Below are 13,601 nucleotides of genomic sequence, written 5' to 3' on the forward strand. Positions count from 1 at the left end.
TTTTATAGTGAAATTTTGTCTGTGTAATTTGTGAACTAATTAAACACTAAAATACAAAATTTATTCAGATTAGGAAACAAATTTAATTTGCCTGAAGTTAAGCTTCTGAAGAATGATGTTTTTGAAAATTGGTGGTGTTGATGTACTTCCACCAAAGATAAAGCAAGGTCAGTATGTAGGTTACAACTTTGTAGCCAACGCACGATGGCCAACCCAACCCCGAGTGTACGTGCTTTCGTATTGTGTTATGTTCTTTAAAAACAAAACAAAACAAAAAACATGTATTAGTTTATGAAATAACTAATCTAGGAGCAGAGTTGTTAGCATGTATAAATGACCTTAAAGCATCTCTGAATTAAGTATCTGAGACATTTTTTGAGAAATGAGATACTACAAAATAAAGATACCAGATATTTAAAATTCTGTGTGTACCAACTTCAGCCTTATTTTAATTTTAAATGTGTGTTTTGAGAACTGTTAGGCTATAGTATGTATCTTGATTCAAATTCACCGTGGATCTCTATTTTTAAAATATAATTAGTGGTCTAATAGCTGTCACATTTACATTGTTAATATTTGTGGTGCAGCTGCCCTTTATGGGATTTACTGAATTATGGTTGGCATGAGTGTCAACCTTTAGCTGTTTTAATCGTGTGTGATTATAATAATGTTTGAATGGAGACAGGTAACATTCTGTATCATAATAATCATGCAGTTTTTGTTGAGTTCCATGGGTTGTAATTGTAATTAGACTGAGTAGTTTCAGTTGACTATTCTGCTATTGTGGAAAATAGTGTAGTCATCAGGAATGAGTCCATGTTGATTCTGAAAAGAAGCAGCATTGCTAAATCATTAATTTTTCCCAAACATTTCTCATCCAGACCAATTCTTTTTGGTTCTCTATAGGCCTGCTGAGTTATGGAAGGGTATTTGTGTGTCATGTGTGTTTGAGTTAGAATAAATGTTGGGGATGGGTAGTAACATAGCTTTTAATTCTTATTTATATTGTCTCCTTGTCTAATGACTTTTTTTTCCTATTGCATATGGAGTTGAATGACAGTTATTTCTTTATATGAATGACATTTATTTCTTTATAGAATCCTATTAACTGGTCCATATGAGGAGGATTGGTTCAGTTTTGAAGTTGTTGAGAATATTTTTTTATTAAGGCAAGAAGGCATTTATGTATTTAAATCTTAGTTTGTAGCAAGAGTTGTAAATCTGAGTAAATCTGAAAGTTATAGGCTACCCTTTGAAAGACAATATGAATGTTAATTCAACCATCACCTGAAAGAGAATAGAATTCTCTTTCCTTTTCAAATCATGAAATGTTACACTATGGCTTTTTAGAATCTTAAAGCTTTCTGAAACATAGACTTCTTGGAACATTAATCTTTACCTCAGTAAATAAACTTTGCATTTTGTAAATATATCTTTTATTTGATGGTAGCAAAGCTTCAGAAACTCAGGAGAGGAACTACTCTCTTTTTTTAGTCAATGTGCTGTGAAATTTGCAGTGTTTTTCACATAACATCTTGTTGCCTTTTTCTTTCCCATCAATGTCAAATTTATCTGCACTATCTACAATTCTTCACTTCCTATATAATTCTCTCTCTCTTTTTTTTACCTCACAACTATTAAAACTTCTAACAGTCACCAATAACCAACTGATCTCTAAAGCCAGTGGCTTATCATCTTATTTGACCTTTCAATAGCACATTACATGCTTTTGACGTCCCATTATTTCATGAAATAACCTGCTCCCTTGCGTCCCAGTACACTACTTTCTCCTGGTCCTTTTTGATCTTATTTGCCATCTGCAGCTCCTTTCTCAAGCTTACCAAGTGCTTCCTCAGAGCTGTCTTATCCATTCTCATGACTTCATCTACAGTTAACGTCTATTGTTGGTTCCCAAGACTTTATTTCCAGTCCATATTACATTCCTGATCTTTCTAGAGTCATATTTCCTAGTGACTTCTAAGACTCAAAGGAAATTTATCATGTTCAGAAGCTCTCATCTGTTCTATACTCTCATCTCCTCCTCCTTCTGTACTCCTTATTTTAGTTAATGGCATTTGCCATCTACTCAGTCATCCAAGCTGGAAATTTTTCCCTTTTCTCATCATTGGAGTAGGGCACCAAGTCTTATTAATTTGAAGTCCTGTATAAATCATTTGTTCATCCCATCTTCTCCATTCCTGCTGTTATTATCTCAGTCTAAACTGTTATCTTTTCTTGCCAGATTTTTGCAGTATTCTGTAACTAGTCTATCAGCTTTAAAGCATTCCATGCAATGTTATCAGAAGTTATCTTCCTAAAATACAAGTTTGACCATGCCGATCTTCCTTTTAAAACCTTTAAATCCTCATTTTCTTCAGAATAAGAACTAAACTCCTCCAAGAGGGCATCAAGACAATCTGCAATAGAGGGAATGGCATAGGCTTTGCCATCAGGTAGACCAGATTTGAGATGCCAACTCTGCCACGTATACTTGTGTGTAATGTTGAGCAAGTTACTTCTCTCAAGTTTGATTTCCTGAGCTCAGTTTATTGACGACCCTCATATGTAAATTGAGGGTCATACTCTATATTTCACAGGGCAGTGGAGAGAATAATAAGCCCACTTATATAAACATCCTAGCACTATTATCCGCACCCCTTCCCCCACCACATGTTGGTTTTCTTCTTTCCCTTCAAAGCCCTCATAATCTGACCCCAAATCCAGTGTTTGAAGCCACTCCCCAGTTGGTCATTCAACTTTCTCAACATGCTATGTATTTGTATTCTCACGCCTATTAGGTGTTCTTTCTGCACCCTGTCACCTTTTGGCAGGATAATTTTCCTTTTTTGTGTATTCTAACAAATTTATTAAGATCCTTATTAGCATTTATTACATTGCATCGTCATTATCGTTATCATTATCTGGGTCTTCTCTGCCACCCTCCTAGCTCTTTGAGGGAGAACTAGTTTTACTTTCCGTGCCCATTGCCTTACATCGAGTAATGTTGAAGGGACAGCCTTGATTACAGTGTAGCCCCGTAAGACTGTAAGGTAAGATCTTTGACTTTAGACTTGTTCATCTCTTTTTCTAGTGCTTTGCATAGAAGTTATACCTCATAGTTATACCTCATAGATTCTCATAGTTGTTATTTGAAATTCAGAGAATGTAACCATTAGGTTTTGAAAGTAAAGATAGCTCCGTTATTAAAAGCTGTGTATGTTAGGTGCTTCTAGTGAACCATGACTATCATACACCTGTCCTTATATAGCTATTATTTTTAATTGTTAGTATTTACATGTGGATGTTATATTGTTTCCCAGAATCAAACCCCTCCAGAATCAGTAGAATTTTGTTTTTACGTATGATGTTAAAACATATCTGATTACAACACTAAATAAAATATTTTTTAATTAACTGTGTTTTAGATTATCTGTAGTTTTATTGTGAGAACCATGACATACATTTTCACTTTGTTGACTTTGTGTTGACAAAGTCTTTTGTTGTGTTTTGTCTTCTCAGATTAGATTCTTCTAAACAAGAAAAGCCGTTGCAGAGAACCTACCATTTAATAAATTATGTAAGAGTAGATTAATCCGTATAGTTGAGAGTAGGCTGTGATGTATATACCAACCATAAGCCTACATATCAAATACAGGAATTATTTCCCTTGTTGTAGAAATTCGTTTAAAGATATTGATTAAAGTGTCTTGCTCGCTTGAGTATTCAAAGTGAAAACTTCAAGTAGTTTTCTATTTTTGAGAAACTACATCTCAGTACACCTTGACTCCTTTATCTTATGTAGCTCTGAGAATGTTTACATTCTATAAGCTTGTCTGTGCTTTTTTTTTTCTTTTTTGGTGAGGAAGATTGGCCATGAACTAACATTCATGGCCAATCTTCCTCTTTTTGCTTGAGGAAGATTGGCCCTGAGCTAACATCTGTGCCCATCCTGCTCTATTTTTTGTATGTGGGTTGCCGCCACAGCTGACAAGTGGTGTAGGTCCACACCTGGCATCTAAACCCGTGAACCCAGGCCACTGACGTGGAGCTTGCTGAACTTCACCACTACAGCATGGGGCCAGCCTCTGAATTTGGTTTCTATTCCTGGTTCTTTAACTGAGCAAGTCAGATAACCTCTTTGGACCGCAGTTTTTTTATATTTAAAACAGAAGGATTAGACCAGAAAATCGTCCAAGGGATCTTCTCATACTAAAATGCTATTTGATGATTAGGCTTCTTTGTGTTTATCTTTTTTTTTTAAGAGTATGAATTTATCCATATTAATGATAGAAATACATTTATAACCAAAGCATTTATTTGATTCTTAGTCCCATTAGGAGGTGATTATGTTAATAGCTATAAAAGTGATTTAGTAGAGATGAAGTTATGCTTTACTCATTTGTGTATTTCCATAATCTTTAGAATAATATGGGTTTTATAGATTATGGTTAACTTCCTTTTCTTTTTAAGTAGAGAAGTTACTTGGTTTGTTACTTTATTAGGGGAAATTAAATGGCAAGGCTGGGATAAGAATGCAAGGAACCTAAGTAGTGCTATTTATACTGTGACATATGGTCTGGGGAAAAATCCATCTCTTTTGTGCTGTGATGTCTAATCACATAAGAAGAGCAACTATTTACATTGGAGAAAGATATTTCACTGGGTAGTAGAAGCCTCATGTCATAAGAATAAGCTTACATTACTGGGCGGAAATAGGATCTTGGGTTAGGTATCCCGCATTGGTCTTAAGTCGAGTGTGGTGCTTAGTTGGCTCTCAGTGTGTGTTTGTTGAATGACTATAGCCTGTTTCCAAAAGAAAATGAATTGGGAGTAGAGGAGGGCTGATGGTGATGGCCTTTACAGGCCCCCTCAGGTGCTTGCTTCTGCTAATTTTGCTCTGTAGCAACTAACAGTGATGAGTTGAACATAATTGTTTGTGTAGGATTCCTGGAAATTTGGTATTTAGAACACAAAATATTGGATTGGGACCATCCATCTGAGTGTAAATTAAACCAAAGGGAGCTGCATCTAGATAGAAAATAATTCAATCAAGTTATTTCACACAGTAGGTGGATTTTTTTGCCTACTAACTTGATTAACATCGTTACTCACTTGTACATAGAATTAAATCCAGAAAGTTAGGTAAACTATATATTTAGATATGGTTTGAATATGAGACACAAAATGGATGTTTTTCTCCCAATAACTCATTAAAATGTTTTATACAAGTTTTAAAAATAGAAATAATGAATTTATTAGAATACTTCAGAATATTTAGTTATGTTGCCACAATAGTAAGATCCCACAAAAGAGTTTTTAAAGTTTATTTTATTTTTTTCCAGGAGAGAAGGGACTTGATAATATCGTACAGAACACCCACTGACCCCAGGGTAGTTGGTAAAGTGAATTTAAAGAGATTGAAGACAAAAAACCTCTTATCGTTCATAACATTTCACTGTTTATGTTGCTTAGTGACCGTAAACTACCTGATCGGAAGCTTTTTCTGCGCACGCTCCTCAGGTAATTGCGGTATAGCATGACGCTAATGACTCGAGCCTGAAATTGTTTTGAAACAATGTAGTAGAGAATCACATCCAGACAGGTGCTGAGGTTCATGAGGAAGGTAGTAAAGGCTCCCCAGGGATTGTAACTGTTGTCGTCCCCTCCCAGCATCAGGAAAGCAAAACAGATGTGGAAAGGCATAAAGCAGACGAGCACCTGCACCATGAGTGTGATGATGATCCGTATAGACTTCTCCTTGACTTTTGGTTTCAGCTTGGACGTCCTACCATGAAGGAGACTATGAATAATGACCAAGTAACACCCAATCATGATGAACAGAGGAATCAAGAAAAAAAATATCAGTCGAGTGAAGTTCAACATGTTAATAGCTTTTAAGTGGATGATGTCAGAAATCTTCAGGCAGGTGGCAGGGGTGGAGCCTTTATCTGGGTCTTCATAGAGCAGGAGGAGGGGGATGGTGGTTGTCAGGGTCATTATCCAGACTCCTACACATGCTAGCACAGCTTTGCAGGTGTTTTTCAGTTCTTTGGCGTATTTTGGCTGTACAATGGCCATGTATCTGTCAGCACTAATAAAAGCAATAAGCCATAGCGCAATACTCGGATAAAACACCGTGAGAGCCCCAAGAATCTGGCAGAAGTATTCTCCAAATGGCCATTCACCTTTTGCGTAATAAAACATCCGAAAGGGTAAGCTCATTATAAATATTAAGTCCAGTAATGCCACGTTCATCATATAGATGGTTACAGTGGTTCTCTTCTTGGTGGTACAACTGAAAACCCATAAGGCAGTGACGTTAACAAATAATCCAATTATGAAGATGCAGCTGTAGAAGACGAGGGCTGCGATTTTGTATTCGTCTGGATGGGAGTCGTTAGAAGGGCCAAGTTGAACTTGATTGTGAGGGGTGGTCATCTTATAGCTTGTTGGTGACCATGACACTTAGAAACTGTAACATAGTTAAGTCAAATAGGAAGAATAAAACACTTTGTTTGAAAATAAATGTTTAACATTCTCACACTGGATATGTCAGTGGATTTTAGTATCGAGAGTATTTTATGTTGTAGAGTCAATATATGTGTCTTAGTATATATCAAGAAATACATTCCCTAGATATTATTACTAATATGTACTAATCTATTAAAATGGTCTGGTGTGTCATAATGCACTGGCAGATTTATTCATTTTCTCTGTTCCTGGCCACCTCTCTTCTTCCCTAAAGAATAACTTTTTCCTTATTTTTTTTCTATAGCATAAAATTGGGTAGCAGTTATTCCTAAAATAAGCATTCTTTGATTGGGATTAATTGGGGAGAGGTCATTCTGAATTTTGAATCTTACGAAATATAGTTTGCCACTTTTTATCATCTTTATTCTGTTTAAATATTTTGTAACCCAGATTAGTAATGTCCAAATCATGAATTTTTCCTCATTAAATACAATCTTAATGTATAAAATATGTATTAGAAAACTAATAAAGGAACCATGTAATTGGTTAATTACTGGATATTCACAGTAATTCTCATTTGAGAGCAAGACCTTTTCCTTTTCACGGCTATATCCCCAGTGCCTATTCAGTGCATACTAGGTAGTCAGTAAGTAAATATTTGCTAAACTGATGGATGAGCGAAGAAAGGAACCTTTGGTGAGCTGACCCACAGCAGCTCCTCTCTAGTTTGTCAATGAAGACTTACTCAGTTGGCTATTAAACCTGTTTTTTTTTTTTAAGTGCAAACACTTCTTCATAGTATTATATGCTCTCTAAATTATCATAGGTCTAGAAACGGCAGTATCTTGTGCCATGGTCTACAGATCAAAAACTTGACTCTTTAAACAATAGATGAACTAGTTTTTAATGCACAGTTGGGAGTGCCTAATGCTGATTCTTCCAGAAGGTATTTACCAGTGTGCTGGCAGTGGATTTCACTGCTGCAGTAGTGCACAGAAAGTAACACCTTGAGAGTAAGATATTGCTAGTGTAGTAACTTTCATGCCCTCACTCTTGATACAGAAGCTTAAATGTTATTTGTCAAATTCAATTTAAAAAAGGAATATCAAAGACAAGTGGTTATTAATAAGAAGTCACTCAGTAACTTTATGTGTATGCAGAAACTTACTCCCAACACCAAAAAAAAAAAAAAAACAAATGTCTATTTCCAATGGAAAGGAGTTTAGTTGTGATTGTAAATATCATTGACCCTCCTTGTGTGAAACTTCCATCACCTACGATGCAACGCCAACAACAGTGATTTTAAAAATAGACTTGCTACAAAGAGATGGAACCTTGTGGCATCCCCTTTAAATATGGAGGAGTAAGAAAATTTCCTTCAAAAATGTCACCTTGCAGAGTGGACTAATTCAGTCCTGCGTCTCTCTTTAGTGAAAACTGTGGGGGAGATTAGCAGTCTGGTCGGTGGTATCTTGGGCTGTTGATAATTTAAAGTTAATTTGAGCAATTGCTGTGGACAAACGCAAGATAGGAATTTGTTTTTTCCCTCCCTCCCTTTCTTCTTTCTTTCCTTCCTAACTACAGCTAGTTTGCCAAATATTAAGGTTAAATATGAATTTTGCAATAGAATTCTGTATATTTAAAAGCTTGTATTTTGAAATTTCCAAATATTGATGTGAGTAGAATATTGATTTCTATCAAATGAGAAAAATACTACATAGGAAAATTGAATCTCAGGATCATACAAACGAGAGTAATTTTGGAGGCTTGATTCTTATTTTTAATTTCAATGAATTTTTAAATAGTAGCAATTATAAATGAAATTTTGTATCCTTTTTTCTCTTTTAATATTGCATCTCTCCACCAATCCCCATCCCCGAATTTTGTCACATACGTTCCATACTTACAAACCATTTTTGAGTAAGTCTTTTTCTCCTCATTGGGCTCAAGCTGTTTTTTTTACCAACCTTGTATTCATTTGCTTAGGGTTGAAAAAAATATGCTTGATGCCTGTGATTTAAGGGCATCACCAGTGTAGGTTGTGCTCTGCATACACGGATGAATTTTTGGAAAAACATTGAAAAGTGATCAGCTTTCAAGTCAGTGTTTTAAAAGCTTTAGATTCCCTGATTATCTATAGTCTTTCTTTTCTTAAAAGCCTTTAAGTACATTTTGTGAAACAATGTAATTGAAACCAAGTGACAAGGACTTCTAAATATACTTATGATCTATCTTATCAACATTTTAAGTTGAAAAAAATTAATTTACTATTAATGTAAAACAGTATTGAAAATAAATGAAAAATCATGTTACTAATGCAAGATGACAGCATAACCCATTTTAAGGTCGTTCACTAACAGTTTCAGTAATGTGTTATAATAAAACAATGCTTTTGAAATTTAGTAAGTACAGCATTACGTCTGATAATCTGTGAGAAAATTAATTAAATGTTACTTACCTCCTGTCCGTCAGAAGACTGTAGTTGAGAGGAACATTTTGTGGTATACCCAGTTCTATAAAAGAGATATCTTTGAGTTGCTTGTGTTAAAATAGCTCTTTCTAGAAATGGTATATTTAAGAAATGCTGTATTTCTTTTGTTTTAGTCTCTTCTGTTGCTTTAAAAAGTTGTTTCAAATGTTATACTTGGTACTAGGACTTGTTACTCGCTCGGCTGTAATTGCTGCTTTGTCTCTTTCAGGAAGTACTCTCTGAAATAAGGCTTTTTCAACTATGACTTTACCCTGGATGTGGTTTTTCTCTTTCACAAGTGATTTGTTTATGAAGTCATGCTTAGCATAAGCTTCCCTTGAAATGATGGCATATATTTAAGAGAATCATACAAAAAGAGAAAATGTCTTCAATTTGTTTACTTTGATGTTTAAAGTCTGCATCCTCTTTTGGAAGAGAATGAGATTTGATGTTGACCAGAATGGGATCCATAGCGTAGCTTCTTCACTTTCTAAGCTGTGTAACTTTATCTAATTGCTTAACTACTCTGGGCCTTTGTTCCTACTTAGTTTCAATACAGTTAAAATAGAGACAATACCCACCTGATAGAATTATGAGACCAGAAGAATCCTAAGTGCTTAATATAGTACCTGGCAGTCAGTAGATACTCTTAAGCAGAGTTAACCCTTTACTACAAGGTTTCTAAAATCATAGAATATCCACTTTTTACTGTTAAAACATTTCTAAATGGTTAAAATTGGGGTCCTCAGTTATTTGCTTCTGCTTTGCATATACATTTACCCACTTTGGTTTGCTTTGTTTTATAAGTCCCCAATGATTCTTAGCCCTTTTCTTTCATGTGAAAGTCTAGAAATAATTCCCTTTGCATACACATCCCTGCAAATTGCTAAGAAAGACTCTGGAAGTCTTTAGTGGAATAATTTACATGTTAGGGGTATTTTAACCTAAGGAGGGAAATGAAAGCAACGGAACGGGAAGTGAGCAACCCCAATCATTGCCTGCCTGGTTATGTTAAATTTTTTACTTTCTCTTTTCTAAAAAGAAAATATCATCTCATTTACTTGTCCTGAAATTTTAATTATCTTTATACTTGGTTATGCGTGATTTGACAACTTTTAGATGGTACATAAACTTAACTGTTTGTTTTGAATTTAAGGCAGTTTGAGGGCCCGTGCTCTTTTTCTCTCAAACTGTTAAGCCTGTGACTCACAAAAGTTATTTGAGTCCTTGCCTTTGGCGATTAAGTGCTCTTGATGACGATAACCTGCCAGAATAATGGGTTTTAGAAGTGTTGGCAACAACCAAGGCAACTATGTCTTGTGTAGATGAGGGTTGAGGGGCCAGCGACTTGCTGAAGAACTCAGAGACGACCAGGCCCAGCTGCTCCAGGTACTGAGTTCACTGCCCTCCCATTTCTGCCCTCGTTGCTGCGATAAGTCCTCGTTATAAGATGAGTACATTGATACCTTCACTAGCCATGATTTATTCATTGCTGAATTACATTCATCAGTTTTTTATATATGGAGTTATGTTTTATATGCAGTGTAGGAGTTAGATATTTCAGCTGGAGCTAGGAACCTCTTACCTGCAGATCCAATCTCTTCATTGTCTTAATTTCGGATAGCCTGTGACAAATGTTCTAAAATTAAGTATTGACTAGTGTTCCCCGTGCTGCTAAAAGCAACAGAGACAGCAATGGCATATATCTCACTAAGACTTGAGTCCTTTCTCCTGTGCAAGGAGATTCTTTTCTCTGATTTGCTAACCTCTCAGAGAGAGGTGATGGCGGTAAGTTGTAATCGCCATAGGCAAAGCGCAGGAGTGGATCTGCTCTCACTCAGGTCCCACCTTGCTGTCTTTTTTAACCATATGGGACCTTCTGCGTTTGCTCCTCCTTGCCTTTCACATGCTGTGCCACCAACCTGTAACATTCCTTACCATTGCACTCCCGTCTCTTGGCGTGGCCAGCTGCTATTCATCCTTAAAGTTTTAGTTTAAATCCTGCCTTTTCCAGGAAGTTTCCTCTCACCTGTGAAGCTGGGTAAGCCCTATAAGGTTCCTTATTACTGGGTACTTATCCCTGGAGTGGCACATGTTTGTGTTCTTATTGCATATCCACTTGCCTTTTATCCTCTACTAAATCAAGGTCCTTGAGGCTTGGCATGTGTTGTATGTGTATGCTTATAATAGGCGTTTAATAAATAGAGGTGGAATGTGTAACTGAAAAAGTAGGTGAAGAAGTGGAGAGTTGAGGGAGTCGTGGATGAATCACTGAGCCTGGTGTCAGCATCAGGGACATTTTGACCAGCTTGTGTGAGGGGAACCTGCCAATGACAAGGCAGCTGTGGAGACTCAGGCAAGGGCCAGGGGGCAGTGACCCTCCTGTGCTCCTCTCCATGACCCCTGCAGCACTTTACATCATTCCGGTGTTCCTGGCCCTTCACAATAATTTTATGTTGGAAAAGAATTACAGTGAAAAAAAAATTCCCCCAAACCATTTGGTAGCAAGTAAACAGTGGATCAAGAATTAAACTTTTATGGTGCCTAGTTTGCTTCTTTAATGCTTATACCTAATGGATTTTTTTATTCAAATAGAAGAACTTATCTCATTTGGGGACCATTCATGCAGCTTTAATTTCCTAACTTGTTTTGGAATATGAGTGAAAGAGAAATTTTTCACCTCGCGAAAGAGGGATTTCACATATTCCCGGGGCTACAGAGTTCCCTTTGCTTTATGAAGTCATCTATTTTAGCTCCATTTTGGGATTCTCATTTAGATGTGAAAAGTCCTAAGTAATTTTTATTTTAGCACTTGAGCCCACTTTTTGAGTGAATATAGTTTAGTTAAGCCAATTTTATAATTATTAGAAAGGATGTAGTTAATAGATAACACAGTAAATCACATTATAAAACATGCTCCTGTATTAGAGATTTGTCTATGCCACAGATAAAATTATATTTCCTATTCTTAACGTATTTCTCTTTACCACGGCAAGTGTAAGGGGGCTTATCCTAATTCCTCAGACCAGTGTTGTGACGAGGGGACCACTGTAGTTACTGCTTGTTTCCCAGCGCGGTGGCCATCAACACACAGGCTTGGAGCGTTTGGTAGCCAGAAAGAAGAGGAGGCACGGGAAATGAGAAGTGCCCTGAACTGGGGTGAATCTTAGCATTTGGCCCCAAAAGTCTCCCACTTTGATGTTATGGAATCTTTGTTCCCTACCCCTCTCTTTTTCAAACTTGTATCTAAACTGACTGCTATGTTTGCTTTTTTAAAGCAGGGGTGATATGTTGAATAGTGGTTTCTGGATAAAGAAGATAGAGATACTATTTGTCTAAATCTATTTTTTAAAAAATCCCAACAACTTATAACTATAATCTTACAGCCAAGTTATTATGAACCTCCCTTCCACTTGATTTCTGGAATTGTATTATAAATTTAGCAATTCCCAAGTTCCTTTTTCTTGTCGATTTTTGTGCAGTTTTAAAATTTTACAGACATGTAGACAATCAGAGAATTACTTACCTCACAGCAAACAAGTTGAACCCACATAACCAAAGTGATAGATCATTCTAGTTAAAATAGATCTAAATCAGCATTGAAAGTAGAGTTCCCTAAAGATATTAAAGATTCTCTCACTTAGAGGATTTTAGGAGAAGGCTTTTCCATGGTAGTGAAATCAGTCCTGGACCCACTGAAATTCTACAGGGCCCCAGGCCAAGAGCTTGCTGTGTGACATTTCACTAACTGACTAGAGATCCAAGCAGAATCCCCAGGATAGCCAGTTGAGTAGAATCTCTGGTTATTGTGATGTACATGGACACCTTCCAAAGATTCTGGTCTCACAGTTAAAGGAGGTAGTATATATAGGAGATGACTATATAGGGAAAAATACCCAATAATATGGGGAAGTAGCAGTTTAGAAGAAAAAGAGATTGTGCAGAGTCAGAGCGGGTAAAGAAATGAGAGATGTGTTATTGAGTTACTTAAATCCAAACCTATATACTAGTGTGTGTGTGATTGAGGTATACTGGTTCATACCTCAATCACACACATACTGAACCAGTAACTATGTGTCTGTGAGGTTGAATGAAGGTGTTGGTTTAAAAAGAGTTACTTAGGGGGCTGGCCCCGTGGCCGAGTGGTTAAGTTCGCGCGCTCCGCTGCAGGCGGCCCAGTGTTTCGTTAGTTCGAATCCTGGGCGCGGACATGGCACTGCTCATCAGACCACGCTGAGGCAGCGTCCCACATGCCACAACTAGAAGAACCCACAACGAAGAATACACAACTATGTACCGGGGGGCTTTGGGGAGAAAAAGGAAAAAATAAAATCTTTAAAAAAAAAAAAAAGAGTTACTTAGGATTTTTTTCTTATCTCTGCCATTGCTCTTCTCTGTATTATCAGTGGTGATCAGAGGTGCGTAATCATCAGGCAGGGATCTGAGTGCTTTACACGCACACTGAATTTGTTCTGCACGCCAACAGCAGAGTGTGTTGAGGACACACAGTAGTATGGATGGTGTAACCCACGGATATTTCCTCACAGTTCTCAGATTGTGAGACTGTGTTGTGCTTTTTCTGTATTCTGGTCTTATACTTTGTATTAATCATTTTGTTGAAGTTGGTCCTACTTAACAGAGAATCATCAGAATAGTAGTT

The 13,601-nt window shown here is 36.7% G+C and overlaps 2 protein-coding genes across 5 annotated transcripts in view; one reads left to right on the forward strand and one right to left on the reverse strand.

Moving 5' to 3' along the window:
• UBAC2 (UBA domain containing 2) overlaps positions 1–13,601 on the forward strand; it is a 234,365-nt gene that overhangs the window by 29,406 nt on the left and 191,358 nt on the right. The gene's annotated exons all lie outside the window — the stretch shown is intronic.
• Positions 5,230–9,208, reverse strand: GPR18 (G protein-coupled receptor 18). The gene is made up of 2 exons (XM_070520096.1): positions 8,930–9,208; positions 5,230–6,472 (listed from the first exon to the last, which is right to left on the reverse strand). Exon 2 carries the CDS (start codon positions 6,436–6,438, stop codon positions 5,443–5,445), a length of 996 nt encoding a protein of 331 aa, XP_070376197.1. The 5' UTR covers positions 6,439–6,472; positions 8,930–9,208; the 3' UTR covers positions 5,230–5,442.

This window comes from Equus asinus, chromosome 11, assembly GCF_041296235.1.
Source record: "Equus asinus isolate D_3611 breed Donkey chromosome 11, EquAss-T2T_v2, whole genome shotgun sequence".
Lineage (NCBI taxonomy): Eukaryota > Metazoa > Chordata > Mammalia > Perissodactyla > Equidae > Equus > Equus asinus.

Excerpts from the sequence above, each read along its gene's own strand:
- GPR18 (XM_070520096.1), bottom strand. The coding sequence starts at position 6,438 with ATGACCACCCCTCACAATCAAGTTCAACTTGGCCCTTCTAACGACTCC.